This window comes from Scardinius erythrophthalmus (genome assembly GCF_964197995.2).
Source record: "Scardinius erythrophthalmus genome assembly, chromosome: 18".
In the NCBI taxonomy this organism is placed as follows: Eukaryota; Metazoa; Chordata; class Actinopteri; order Cypriniformes; family Leuciscidae; genus Scardinius; species Scardinius erythrophthalmus.
This window is the reverse complement of record NC_138238.1, coordinates 8,620,793-8,636,379: the sequence shown is the minus strand read 5'-3', so window position 1 is coordinate 8,636,379 and position 15,587 is coordinate 8,620,793. Positions and strand designations below refer to the sequence as shown.

Genomic DNA, 15,587 nt, shown 5'->3' with positions numbered 1-15,587 from the left:
AGAGTTTTAAATAAGCATCCATGTACTGCTTAAGCAGATGATCTGAATTACAGAAAAGAGTCCAAAGATAAAATCGCACTTCCTGTGCTCTACATTCGGAGGTCTCTAGGCGTTCCTCATCTCTCTCTTTTACAGCTACTGGTTGTAGCGCTCAGCCAGGCTCACTGCCTGTGCATAGGGCAGAGTAATGAGGCTATTTCAGGCTTCAACCTACAGGGAGGGGAGGTTATCAGGATAGAGAGGGATGTCTCAGAGCTTCAGAGGAACGGGAGGTGAGGAGGGATCACTTTATCACACTTTATCGCATTCCCTCTATCAGTCCATCAGTTGAAGAGCTCACCCCTGAAACCTCAGCTGTGCCGGAACTGAAGTTTATTTTCACATAGAGAGTCTGTATTGGTCTATTCATGATTTACCCACATGGGTTTTCTAAATTGTTCTCTTGCAGGTATGTAAAGTTTGTCACTCATGCTGGGTGCTAATACTTGTTGTGGCGTGGATTGTTTATTTTAGGGCAGAGACTTGCTAACGCATAAGATCCCATTGTGGCAACAAGCATGTGCCGACCCAAATAAACTCCCGGAGCGGGCAATGCTTCTGGCTCAGCAGATGGGCTCAGGAGCAGTGGGGACGCTGGGACACCACCCCTCTAAATCTAACCTGACCATCTCAGACCCCATCCCTGGGGCCAAGCCACTTCCTGTGCCACCTGAGCTCGCAGCTCTCATGGGGAGCCAACAGACGGTGAGTTAGAAACCCAGTTTGACCTAAATAAAACAATGAGAGCCACAAAATGATACAATGTCTCAAGTGCAGCTAGAAAATTTGTAAATGGTTGCATTAATGATGTGTATAATTAAGTCCTGAGGGTGTTTGTGGGTGTGAGAACCACTCACGGCCAAATGAAAGAGGGAGATGGATGTAAAGTCATTAAAATGCTGTTTGATAATGACCACAATGCTGCGGAAAGAATAATCAGAAACCTGGGGGCACATACAACTCTTGAGTTTATAGTTTATTATCACAGAGGCACAGCTGGAGCAAGGAGTTACTGTATAGTGGAAGTAAAGGGTTTGTTTTTACACATGAAAACTATGTGTCTTAATTGTTCCTAAAAAATCTTCTTGCAGAGGATGATGGGAGCAGAATGTGTACCCATAATGAATGGATCAGGGGCCCATGGAGGAGAAGATTACCAACGCTGGATGGAGACCAGAGCCGCACACGAGAAACCGTCTCAGCAGTCTCACAGGCACGGTGTAGAGACCTTCTCCAATACCCTGCCTGTCCGCAAGGTTGCTCCTGCAAAGCCCAAGAGCACTCTGGGTAAGTTAAGGATGCAACAAGCGAAACATCTCCCATTGCATCTAACTTTCTGATCACGACATATGAAAGTTTTCAGTGCTGTTTATTCAATACCCAGCTATATAATTTCATTTCGAACTGGCATCTGCGCTTTATAGCTGTGTCAGGGTCTGTGCACCTGTGCGTTTCTCTCTCCTTGAGAAATTAGTGAGTATTCCTCTAGTGAGTGGACAATAACAGGGCAAACACTGCTGGAAATGAAAACAGGGCAGAGCAGCTGGGAATAGAGAGGACAGCTTTTTTAAGAAGCAGCAGAAACGAGCCCTCTTTATGAGTGTTGTACACGACCTTTACGTGCAATTTTGGTAGCACTTTATTTTACAGTCCTGTTCCCCATGTACATACTATGTACTTACTATAGTTTTTATAATAACTGGGTAATAACTAGGTACTAACCCTGAACCTACCCCTAAACCTAACCATGTAGTTACCTTATATTAACCAGTACTTTCTTGGGTAAGTACACTGAAAGTACACGTACTGTAAGATAAAGTGCAACCAAATTTTAAATATATTCCTAAACCTACTGAGCTGCCTTGTTGTTTACTGCCTACTTAGGCAGGATACTAACTGAAACTAAATCTCGGAAGTGACCGATTTGAGAGGAGAGACTCAAATAGTGCCTCTCACATGCAGCAAACAAGCATTTGACTGAACTGATTCCAATAGTTTGATGTTAATTTAATCTATAAAGTATACATTTATCTATACACTGACATTTCTCTTGCATAATCAATTATGTAAAATTGCTCAGCATGAATTTCTAATCTCTGACCCCAGCAGAGACACAGACCCTGCCCAGGTCAAGCTCGATGGCAGCTGGGCTGGAGAGAAATGGCCGGACACGCGTTCAGGCCCTCTTCTCCCATGCCGCCGGGGACAACAGCACTCTCCTCAGCTTTATGGAAGGAGACATCATCACACTGTTGGTGCCTGAAGCCCGAGATGGCTGGCACTACGGTGAAAACGAGAAGAACCGAATGTAAGCATCTTATGCTTAACATCACAATAAAATTTGCTCATGTATAGGACGACTTTTTTGATGATAAAAATGTGTTTTAAAGTGAATTGATGAAACCGAAGATCTGCTTCAAATGCCATGTTGTATGTGTCTTATCAGGAGAGGCTGGTTCCCGTTCTCTTACACTCGTGTGATTCCCGAACCAGACAGCAACAAACTCCACGTCAGGTGAGTCTGTCGGAATATTAATGAGTTTACAAAAGCCTTTTCAATGTCTAAATGCCATTTAATATTGTGCTGGCTCAACCTATGAATGAAGTGCAATTAGAGAACTATGATCATCATGAGCTGAATAACACCATAAATCATGGAATTTAGACAAGTTTGATGCCTGTGCATAAAGATGTTAATGTTGACATGACACATCAAAATTAACTTTGTTTACTTTATTCAGGCACATTCATAATATTATTGTGTTTGATGATCAGTGCATGTTATTCCAAGAAAAAAAATGCCGTCCTTTAAATGTAATGTCTAGCTCAGTCTCACTTTCCTTTTCACTGATGTCACTTGGATAATGTTATCCAATATCATAATGTTTAGACATTATTTGAGCAAATTTATATTCAGTTTGGCTCCATTCTAGTATGCAACATCCAATCAATTCCTAATGGATAAAATAAACTACATTTCTCAATTCAATATCCAAAAATGTCACATTATAGACATATAAATAAGCTGCAGATGGCAAATCATGTTGACTTTAATGGTGTGTATGTATATATGTCTTTGTAGTTTGCAGCATAACAGGAGCAGCAGCACAGGAAATCTTCTGGAGAGAGAGATGGCATTGCCAACACCTGATTACGGCATGCCCACACGCTTCCTCGCCCAGCAGCAGAGCACAGCACACAGCCGACAGAGACCGTACAGCGTGGCTGTGCCAGGATTCTCACAAGTAAGCTATGCACACACACACACACACACACACACACACACACACACACACACACACACACACACACACACACACACACACACACACACCCTGTCTATTCTCATTCTTACATCCAGTACACACAGATTAAACTTCACATATGTATGCAGATATTAGTATAGCTTTCTACAAAAATAGTACTGTAGTATTAATCACCTTTCGTAGACATTTATCAGACATGCTGAAATATAGCGGTGCGACAGTTCAAATAGAGCAGCCCAATCTCCAGCTAACCGCATAGAGGACGTTCCAGGACAATACCCTGAACCCTGAAGGAAGCTGGCATGTTGCATGTAAGAAAAAACAAAATCTAGGGTTTGGCATTTAAAACCCAACATTTATTTTTGAGAAATGTTTGCATGAAAAGTCTGTTTTTGTACTAAACTTTACTGAAATATATCCACTTGCAATGGCATTACAGACTTGTATGAATAAGCATACTTCTGGGGTAGCATCAAAATGCATCACAATCTCCTACACCAGAGGTATGGTGGAACGCTTTCTGTCACAGTTTCAGAAGTAGGGCTTTGTTATGTAAGATATCCACATATATAATATATCCATATATGTAACAAAGCCAGCAAAGTGTACATATCCACACATGCAACAAAGCCAGCAAGAAACCCCAGGGTCCCCTCCTTAGTGCATTCAATATTGTCATGCTGGTGTTCCTCTGGACTGGAGAAACTGCTCAATTGTCTCTTCCCATTGCTTCTGTTCAGGATGCACCCAATGACCTCCTTTTTTATTCCCTGTTACAATAGCAATGCTTTAGCTACAGTATCATCAATACTGCAGTTCATAAGTGTTCTGTGTTCTGCGACTGCCATCTACTGGAGATGTGAGGAAAAGTAAATTACTTAAAGATATTCTCTCTTCCTTCACAGCAAGGGCTGGAGGAGTACGAGTCTCGATTCCAAACCAGGTAAGACCAAGTTCTCACTTACTCATTAGCCCACTGAACAGTGACACAATATAAACAAAATGCATTTTAGTTTGTCTATAAGTTCTTTCTTTGTTTCCTATATTATTTGAATTATTTCTCTCTGGTTTTGTTTGAATTAAAAATGTTACATAATCTAAATCCGTGGCGATTATGGCAAGCAAAAAAGTCTTGTTTGCTTGACCTGCAGCCGGAGCAGACGAACATAGCTGACGTTTCTGAAGGTCTAGCCCAAACATAAGGTGGGCGGGTGACCAAACAGGACACCTAAACCCATATTGAACAAAGGAGAAACCTCTGATTGTTTAAATGGGTTTCATAAACCTCGCAATAATATAATAAGTCATTTATGGTCATTTCCCATAGATGAGAAGCATACTTACTCTCAAACATGTTGTAGCCATACTTTACCAATTTGAGTTAACTTTTTTTTTTATTATTATTGTTGAAATAAATAAATAACTCCTTGTGGGTCATCTATGGGGAAGCTGACCATTCCCAGCTTTTATTCCAAATTCCTTAGCATCCCAAAATTTGAAGTAGGCAGAGATTACATTTCTCAAATGGTTTATTTTTTCCATTTACGTTTCCATTCCATTCTTGCTTTTGCTGTCCATGTGTGTCTGTCTTAAATAGTCTTTAAGTGGCTTTTGTTCCAACTTTTAGTTTCTGTTGGGAATTTCTTCCACATGCTTCCCTGAGTATTTTAAATCTCTAGTTCACTTTACACCTTGCTATACACACCATTTAGATTTGACTCCCATGATGCATTTGAAACAATGGGCTCCATTTTCTCAATAAAAGTGTATGAATCTGGAATTTTTGTCTGATTCTGATTAGTATGTTTGAATTGTTTTCATTTTACTTCTGAACCACACACACGTCTTGCAGGAAATGAAGCCCATCACATGTTTGCAACCTGCTTTAATAGATATTAGTTTTAAATTAGTAACATTAAAGGGATAGTTCACCCAAAAATGTAAATTCTGTCATCATTTACTCACCCTCACATCATGGAGGACTTTCTTCCTTTCTTGGAACACAAGAAATAAATGGAGATTGGCGCTTTTCAGCTTCAATAAGCACCATAAACGTAGTCTAAATGACTAATTTCCTATATTCATAAGTCCCCTGAAGCCATACAATAGCTTTGTATAAAGAACACACTAGAATTTAAATCATTATTATCTTGACATCGCCCCCTACCTCTCCTTTCATGAGAGAAGCACAAAAACGAATAATTCTATTGATTACGATCTTTTCTGTGAATTGGTTGATCAAGTTCACAAAACCAGGTTGAATGATTAATTCACGAATCAAACTCGTTAACTTCTTGAGTTCAAGTATAGCAAACAATTCATGTGGACTAATTTTATGATTCTTTCATGGTGCTTTTGCCTGATGAGCTCAGTCCCCGTTCATTGTAACTTTTGGTTTGGAAAATGTGAGTAAATGATGACAATTTTCATTTACGCGTGAACTATTCCTTGAACATGAGTGCTTTATGCTCTCTGTGCATCAATGTGTCCGTGTCCAAAGCCAGTCTGGCAGCATCTCCCTCTCTTTGTTCCACAGTGCCGAGGGCAAATTGATTTCGACAGTGTGAGAGGACAGACAGACACACAGACACCCCTCCCCTCCGTCCACACTCACTTCCCTGTCTTCCTTTATCTCTCAACAATCCATTCCCCTTCACTCCACCCTCAGAGGAAGAGGATCTAGATCCACCCTTCCCTCCTTCTCTTTCCCTTATTTTATCCAAGTTGGAAGCAGCCTAATGGAACCGGAATGCTGAATATTCCATGTTGACCTTCCTCATCATACGTTCCTATCATGAGGATGTTGAACTTTTTTCAATAAACATGTTAAATTGTCTATATGTATCTCTTGCCTGTCTTTCATGCATGTACATGTCAGCAATGTATAAACTAAGTGCATCACTTTTGCCATCGAGGGGTCCACGGATTTGGTTTTTACCAGAAAATGGAAATTCTTTCATCATTTGGATATCTTTTTCCTTAAAATGAAAGTGAATGGACCTGTCCAGCAAGATTTTCTTTTTCTGTGATTGTCTTTTCCTCACACAAACCTGTTGTATGGCCACTTTTATAGTGCTTTATTTTATTTGGAGCTTGACAGCAACTGGTCCCAATCCACTTTCACTTTATTGAAGAGAGAAGCTCAGAAATCTAAATTTTGTTTGTGTTCCATGCAAGAAATAAAAGTTGTATGAGCTTGAAACGACATGAGGGCAAGTAAATGAATTACATTTTTTTGTCAAACAAAAAAAAAATGACAATGAAACCAGTGTGGCAATATGTTTGAATTTATTGTTTGTAACAATAACGCTGAGTTTATCCAAGTACAAACAAATGTTAATAATGAAATAGAGCTGAGGATTTAAAAAAATACATTTATATTCAGGTGTTTTTGAATTATTAATTTGCATTGTACAATTGAATGGATATTATGTAATTATTAAAGAGGTTTCAGTGTTTTTCCATCTCATTGCTTATTGCTGATGTAAAGGGCCTCCATGATCTCCTATCTCATCTGGAGTGCCTTCAATAAACGATCTGTTTTCTAAATGCGTCAAGTGTTGATTAGAGCAGGACGGTTCTGATGTGCAGCAAATACTTGACCCTTGCATTGTCTCAAGTGAAGATTGTTGTGTTCTGAAAATCTTGAAGCTGAATTGGAACAAATTCTTTAAATATAAATGACAAATGTCAGTTGTTTCTGGAATTCATGGTTCATGCATGAAAGAAAAGACAACTGGCACCTACATTTCCATGTCCCTTCACCAACCACAAGTGACTCAGTAAGCCGTGAGAAGCTGTATGTTAGTGATTTCACCACAGATAAGGGGTATACCCCGCTTAACATGGTAAATCACTGTAATGCATGGTATAGAGTGGCTCATTGCTCATATACATAAAAGCAGAAAGAATAAACAATATATAGGTTGCTTACAAGCAACATTTCTTTATTAATGTAGATAAAATTAAGCCAGCTAATCCAATCAGATTTTACAGTCGGAACGGTCTTTTTTCCTCTCCAGTCGTTACAGCGATACATCCATGTTAATGATGTGCCAAGTCTTAAAGGAACACTCCACCGTTTTTTGAAATAGGGCTTATTCACCTTCTTTCCTACATTTAGATAGGTGGGCAAATGCATTTTTGTCTCAGTGCATGCATTGTTTTAGTTTGACGGGGTCGGCGCTAGCTTAGCTTAGCATAATGAATGGAATCCTTTGTTGCCAGCTAGCATGTACTGAGTAAAAGTAATATAAAAAACAACAACAAAAAAAACACCTAATTACTTCTTGTGGCCTGCGTATTCACAATGAGTACAAATAGTGATGCAGATTAACACTAGGCGATTTCCTATGCAGATATTGGCTTGGGACTATATTAGGGGGAAGCACAGGCGAAGCACTGCTACTTGGGCGCAGAGATATCACGCCCAAGTAGCAGTGCTTCGCCTGTGCTTCCCCCTAATATAGTCCCAAGCCAATATCTGCATAGGAAATCGCCTAGTGTTAATCTGCATCACTATTTGTACTCATTGTGAATACGCAGGCCACAAGAAGTAATTAGGTGTTTTTTTTGTTGTTGTTTTTTATATTACTTTTACTCAGGACATGCTAGCTGGCAACAAAGGATTCCATTCATTATGCTAAGCTAAGCTAGCACCGACCCTGTCAAACTAAAACAATGCATGCACTGAGACAAAAATGCATTTGCCCACCTATCTAAATGTAGGAAAGAAGATGAATAAGCCTTATTTAAAAAAAATGGTGGAGTGTTCCTTTAATATAATCCATGTGATCAGTGCCTTGTACATAGCACATAATATTTGTAAATATAACTTTAATCAAACAATGAATTGTAATCATGAATATTTCTAATTCTTTTCTTTTGACATGGATGCATTTCTTTTATTTGGATCAACAAGATCCCTGTACAGCTTTTTAATTCAAAACATGTAAACACTAGCAATAATCAAATTTGATACCATCTTTTTTGTTGTTGTTCAATAACAATTTACACAATCTTATATGCTTATAATACACTTACACACTACTTGTGTGAGTTTTATAGCCTTTTTCACAGGAGTGAAAGTTCCAGTGTTGTAATGAAACCGATTAAATGCTTTGAAATTGCCATTTTATAGAAACAAATTAAAAGAAGCGATGGGGTTGATGTTTCTCTGATGTGATAGAAACACTACAGTGCTTGTCTATTAGTCAGCAAAACGGTTATTGTTCAAAGGTGCACTGCTTTACATTTTCTCTGTATTGTACTTGAAATGCCGATATATCGCTGTACATGAAGGTGTTGCTCAATGAAATAAAATGCACCTTCAGTAAAGTATGTGTGAAGATGTCCAGATTCCACATTCACTTTCCCTTAAAGGTTTTCTCATGCACTGAAGATCCTGCCAGGTGCTTTGTGTCTGTCTATCCTCCTAGTTTTTTTTCTTTTACCTTCTGTTTGTCTAGTTCTGTGTGACTAAACCAACGTCTTGCTGTAGCTCTGCCAACACTCTCTATCTCTGTTTTGATGAATTTAGAGACAAAAGCAGTAAGGTGTCACGGACTGGAAGCCAGTGCCAGTGTTTCTTCTTTCTGCACTAAAGTAAAGCCATGGTACAGCCGCCACGCTCAAAGAGAGATCCACCTCTGTCATGTTATTTGTCGGTTTAATTTTCTTTCTTTTTTTTGGAATGCCCACTATTGGATGTAAAAGGAGAGAAATTAAAAGAACTTTGCTGCAAAGTATATATACACTCCAATATGCATGTATTTTTGGACGACACTAGAACAGTGTAATGTTGCTAAATGATCATGTGACTTTCTACTCTTGAGAAGATGAATAAACATTTCTTCAGATTTAAGCGGTGTAGATTTTCTTAATGCCCGTCTTGTCATAATTTGATTTCCTTCTTAATGTCATGGTAAGCTGTCTATAGTCGTGCCATGAGACCGATCAACAGAATATTAACAGATTGTCTAAATTTTAGTCCGTTTGTCTCTTAAATTATCGACTTATGATATAGCTGATTAAGTCTTTCAATATTTGCTGATTGTCAGTTCTCAGATTGATAACTGCAGACACTGTCAATCTGAAGTGTTTCTGGAATCTGCAACTCAGCTTTCACTGCTCATACAAAAAAGTATATTTTTACATTGCTTTAACTCATCAAAATAAGTTAAGCAATTTTCAGCTTTTTTGTAAGTTATACAAGATTCAACTCATTTTTTTTATTCAGTTTAATGTAATTTAAGTTGAAATGATATAATATAATCAAAACTTGATATTGCCAAATGATAAGCTAAATTTAATAATATTTTTTTTTATTTTTTTTTATTAAAAGGTGTTTTAATGACTTTTCACAGTAACAATAATTTCATTTCAGAGGTGAATTTAACTCCGCCATTGGCCGAATTTTCAAAGTTTTGTTAAAATGGTCAAAAAGGCTGACGCTGGCAAAAAACTTAAAACAAAAAATGCTGGCGGGGAAATTGTTAATAACAAAAGAAAAGAAAAAGATCAAAAAGCATTTTAAGAACTATTAGAATTGATGACTGTGACAATGTCTAATTCACAATGCTCTCGTTTGGTTTGTTCATCATTTTCTGAATGTTAAGCACATTATATAATCTGAAAGTTCTATGTTCTACACTTTTCAGTAAAAGTGCCTGTTGTATTTATTTTATATATATATATATATATATATATATATATATATATATATATATATATATATATATATATATATATATATATATATATATATATACAGTGAGGAAAATAAGTATTTGAACACCCTGCTATTTTGCAAGTTCTCCCACTTAGAAATCATGGAGGGGTCTGAAATTGTCATCGTAGGTGCATGTCCACTGTGAGGGACATAATCTAAAAAAAAAAAATCCAGAAATCACAATGTATGATTTTTTTAACTATTTATTTGTATGATACAGCTGCAAATAAGTATTTGAACACCTGAGAAAATCAATGTTAATATTTGGTACAGTAGCCTTTGTTTGCAATTACAGAGGTCAAACGTTTCCTGTAGTTTTTCACCAGGTTTGCACACACTGCAGGAGGGATTTTGGCCCACTCCTCCACACAGATCTTCTCTAGATCAGTCAGGTTTCTGGGCTGTCGCTGAGAAACACGGAGTTTGAGCTTCCTCCAAAGATTCTCTATTGGGTTTAGGTCTGGAGACTGGCTAGGCCACGCCAGAACCTTGATATGCTTCTTACAGAGCCACTCCTTGGTTATCCTGGCTGTGTGCTTCGGGTCATTGTCATGTTGGAAGACCCAGCCTCGACCCATCTTCAATGCTCTAACTGAGGGAAGGAGGTTGTTCCCCAAAATCTCGCAATACATGGCCCCAGTCATCCTCTCCTTAATACAGTGCAGTCGCCCTGTCCCATGTGCAGAAAAACACCCCCAAAGCATGATGCTACCACCCCCATGCTTCACAGTAGGTATGGTGTTCTTGGGATGGTACTCATCATTCTTCTTCCTCCAAACACGTTTAGTGGAATTATGACCAAAAAGTTCTATTTTGGTCTCATCTGACCACATGACTTTCTCCCATGACTCCTCTGGATCATCCAAATGGTCATTGGCAAACTTAAGACGGGCCTTGACATGTGCTGGTTTAAGCAGGGGAACCTTCCGTGCCACGCATGATTTCAAACCATGACGTCTTAGTGTATTACCAACAGTAACCTTGGAAACGGTGGTCCCAGCTCTTCCCGCTCCTCCCGTGCAGTTCTGGGCTGATTTCTCACCTTTCTTAGGATCATTGAGACCCCACGAGGTGAGATAGATCTTGCATGGAGCCCCAGTCCGAGGGAGATTGACAGTCATGTTTAGCTTCTTCCATTTTCTAATGATTGCTCCAACAGTAGACCTTTTTTCACCAAGCTGCTTGGTAATTTCCCCGTAGCCCTTTCCAGCCTTGTGGAGGTGTACAATTTTGTCTCTAGTGTCTTTGGACAGCTCTTTGGTCTTGGCCATGTTAGTAGTTGGATTCTTACTGATTGTATTGGGTGGACAGGTGTCTTTATGCAGCTAACGACCTCAAACAGGTGCATCTAATTTAGGATAATAAATGGAGTGGAGGTGGACATTTTAAAGGCAGACTAACAGGTCTTTGAGGGTCAGAATTCTAGCTGATAGACAGGTGTTCAAATACTTATTTGCAGCTGTATCATACAAATAAATAGTTAAAAAATCATATATTGTGATTTCTGGATTTTTTTTTTAGATTATGTCTCTCACAGTGGACATGCACCTATGTTGACAATTTCAGACCCCTCCATGATTTCCAAGTGGGAGAACTGGCAAAATAGCAGGGTGTTCAAATACTTATTTTCCTCACTGTATATATATATATATATATATATATATATATATATATATATATATATATATATATATATATAGTATATATATATATATATATTTTTATAAACATTAATAGTATAGTTTCTTTCGTTAAAGACAAATAGTCAAATTCCTATATAGCCTGTTCTCGTTTTCTTCCCAGTGTGGTTCCTGAATTTGAACGCTTTTGAGTGAGTAAACCATACAACTAAGATATATCTCCATGATCATTTATTTATATATTAAAAATGTAAAAGAAGATTGCATGGTTACGACATACGATAATTAAGTGACCCCAAAAATGATCTGAACTTTTGGGGTCTCTATATTTATGTTTCCATCCACAGCATGTTGAAGGTTATGACTGGGCCTGATTTTACTTCGAGTTCTTTCCACCCCCAGTCCATTTGATAAAGCTCCAGCTTTCTAAAGGATTCAATTTACACATACAATTTCATATCTGAATGCAAAATATGATGTGATCATTTCCTGAAATGACTCAATATAAATCTGAAATGAATCTTTTGAGTAGCCACAAACGACTCAGGGAAGAGAGACTGAACTTGAATTATAATCAGTATGTTTTTATATGGCATGCATAATCTCGAAATAATTTTTTTCATTTCCTTCCATTTTCACTCACTCAAATATAGAGCTTCAAACATCCTTTTTAAAATCTTTTTTGCATGTTTTATTGTACTTATGGTTTATTAATGGTACGTCTGTCCTTTATATGATGCTATGTTTTTTTTTTAGAGTGACGGACCCTCTCCAATTCACCACATTTGCGCTCACATCTCGCCAAAGACAGAGCAATTCCATCAGCAAGCAGAAACCCAAACTCATCATAACTGAAGACCTTGGATCTCGACACCATTATTAGGACAAATTTTAGATACTGTACAGAACATTATCTTACACCCACGATCCACAGAACGCCATGCTCTGAGCTTCATTACAAGTTGAGCTTAATATGGATCATATAGGCCTAGATCCTCATGTTGAAGAAACCATCACTCGATATATGGAATTATACAAATGCAAATATATTTAGTAAGACCTTTCTACTTTTAGTCAATTTTACGTTTGGTCCGTTGAAGAAATCTGCTCAAATGACCATATAACATATGATATTTTCTATTTTGTCTCATACAGCACAGTTTCTGCCCTCTTTCCACCGTACAACATATTTGTTGTGGTCTCTTGCACTTTGAACGATTTAAAATAAGGTTCAGCCTCAATAAAGTGATTCAAGCAAAACATCTTGTTTTTAATTTAATATCATGCATTTTATGATGTATTCAGCATTGTAATATAAACGATTTCATGTCATGTCAAACGCAAAAGGAGCAGATTATTTGGTGACATCAATCTGCAAAATGTTTTACTTGGAGTAAAACCTGGAGCATAGATCTCAAAGCTATTGTCATCTCTATTCATTATCTCTATATAAATCTAGAGACTGCTCTCCAAGAATGGCCCACTCCCTCAACTTCCTCTTTAACTTATCTTTAAAAAAAACCCTCCTCAATATTCACATTTTCTCAATAATCACATTTATTCAGTGTTGCCAACCATTTTCAATGGAAAGTATCTCAAGTCTGCTCAAACTAAGTGTTTAAATGGCGCTAGATGGCGCCAACCTGTTTTAACCTGTCCTGCACTTTACATCTGTTTTCCACAAGACCTGCTGTATTTTCGTAATAGCCTATAGCTGAATATCAAATAAAGCTGTTCTCATTTAGATACATATCTTCTGGCTGACAACGGAACGAATATGATATAGTGACAGACTAGAACCAGCAATTGTTAGCAATTAGCTAGATTGTTGTGAAGTTGGAAAAGAAAGACCCTTTTATGCATATCAAAGGAAACAGAACAAAATTTCACTCTGGTTAATGAGTCTTGTTATGCATTTCTTAAGGACCCAAGGCATATCAAGGGAACAGGACATCATAGAGACTTTACGAAACCACAGCAGTATTATATTGGTATGAATGCATTATTTTTCTTTTTAGTTTTTACTTTAATAAAAGTATTATTCACAACTTTCTGTTGTGATGAAATCTTGTCAAATCTTGACGATACTTGTTCTACAACATAAATTACACACCCATGGTGAAAATGTGAATTTTGAAGCAGTTATTAGCCTAGCAGTTAGTTAAAACAGTTCTTTTTGAAAATGTGATTGCATTGATTGATTGATTGTATGTATCGATGCATTTTATATAAATGTATAAATGCATTTTGAATAAATGTAGTGATTTTTTTCGAAAAAAGTAGCGATACTTTTTCAAAAAAAGTAACAATTCTTTTCGAAAAATGTTGCGATTCTATTTGAAAAATGTTGCGATTCTTTAAAAAAAATTAGCGATTCTTTTCGAAAGTGTAGTGATTGTATTGATTGATTGTATGGAAAAGGTAGAGGTTCTTTTTGAAAAAGTATCTATTCCTTTCGAAAATGTAGCGATTTTGAAAAAAGGAGTGATTGAAAAATAGCGATTTTTTTTGAAAATGTAGCAATTCTTTTCAAAAGTGTATTCATTGTATTGATTCATTTTGAATAAAAGTAGCGATTTTTTTTTTTTAAAGTAGCTATTCCTTTTGAAAATGTAGCGATTTTGAATGAGTAGCAATTCTTTTCGAAAAATGTAGCGATTCTTTCAGGAAAAAGTAGCGATTCTTTCGGGAAAAAGTAGCTATTCTTTTTGGGAAAAAGTAGCGATTCTTTTTGGGAAAAAGGTAGCGATTCTTTTTTGAAAAAAAAAAGGTAGCGATTCTTTTCGAAAACTGAAGTGATTCTTTTCGAAAAATTAAGCAATTCTTTTTGAAAAATGTAGCGATTCTTTTTGAAAAAGTAGCGATTTTCTTTGAAAGTGTAGTGATTGTATTGATTGTCTGTATTGATGCATTTTTAATAAATGTAGCAATTCTTTTTGGAAAAGTAGTGATTCTTTTGGAAAGAACATTTTCTAAAAGAATCGCTACATTTTTTCAAAATACATTTATACATTTATTCAAAAACAATTGATACATTTATCAATACATATAATCAATCAATAAATTTAGAAAAGAATCGCTACATTTTTAAAAGCAACAAAGAGATAAACTGTTACAATAATACAAAAATATATAAACATAGGAAACAAAACAAACTCAATTAATTATTAATGTTTAACAAAGTTTAACGAAGAATCAAACAGAACACCAATCACCCCCTCACAAGGGTACCCCTAAAACGTCCATATGTGACGATTCGGGTTATGGGTAGGTTTAGGTATGCGTTAGGGTACTGCTAAGAGGCGCTGCTGGTGCGCTTATGTCTTCGTCTCATATGGACGTTTTAGGGGTACCCTTTTCGTCGTATGTTGCCGTATGGTCAAGACGCGTCAGTATGTGACGTTTTGGGGTGAGACCGGGCTGCACATGAGAACAAGACTTGTGCCTTCTATTGGCGGGAAAGAGATATTCAAAAATGATGGCAGTTCCTGTGACGGGTTTTGTCTGTTTGGTATGGGAAAGTGTTCTAGTACGTAAGTATGACCATTATATTATCCAAGTGGTTAATTGAATACAATAAACATTTAACATGGTCTTGTTTGAGTTCTTAACGCAATACATAAATCAACATAGTGAAATTAATGACTCAGTAAATGTTAAACTAAAGAAAAAGGACATGGTGAGGACAGGAACAACACTAAACAATACACAATCAGTGACACACACATATCTGCGTAAACTGGTGTTAAAATTTGCGCAAAACAGATAATGTGTTATGTTAGTATGAAAAGTGTATGTATGCATGAATTTTCTGTCCAGTGTCATAATAAGAGTCCTTTTACAAAATTAGAGTCTCTAGTCATAGCGCCTCACTGTGACAGTACATTCTGTGAAATACAGTCAACACATTTA

At 37.1% G+C, this 15,587-nt stretch overlaps 1 protein-coding gene across 2 annotated transcripts in view; it reads left to right on the top strand.

Annotated features, from left to right (window-relative positions):
* The window catches only part of baiap2b (BAR/IMD domain containing adaptor protein 2b), a 49,333-nt gene extending 40,167 nt beyond the window's left edge, over positions 1-9,166 (top strand). For both annotated transcript variants that reach the window (XM_081392977.1, XM_081392978.1), the window contains 8 exons: positions 514-744; positions 1,131-1,326; positions 2,146-2,347; positions 2,486-2,554; positions 3,122-3,284; positions 4,211-4,248; positions 5,842-7,357; positions 8,075-9,166. In XM_081392977.1, coding sequence (XP_081249103.1) covers positions 514-744; positions 1,131-1,326; positions 2,146-2,347; positions 2,486-2,554; positions 3,122-3,284; positions 4,211-4,248; positions 5,842-5,872 — 930 coding nt within the window. In that variant the 3' untranslated portion in view covers positions 5,873-7,357; positions 8,075-9,166. The remainder of the gene's footprint in view (positions 1-513; positions 745-1,130; positions 1,327-2,145; positions 2,348-2,485; positions 2,555-3,121; positions 3,285-4,210; positions 4,249-5,841; positions 7,358-8,074) is intronic.
* The last annotated feature ends 6,421 nt before the right edge of the window (positions 9,167-15,587 follow it).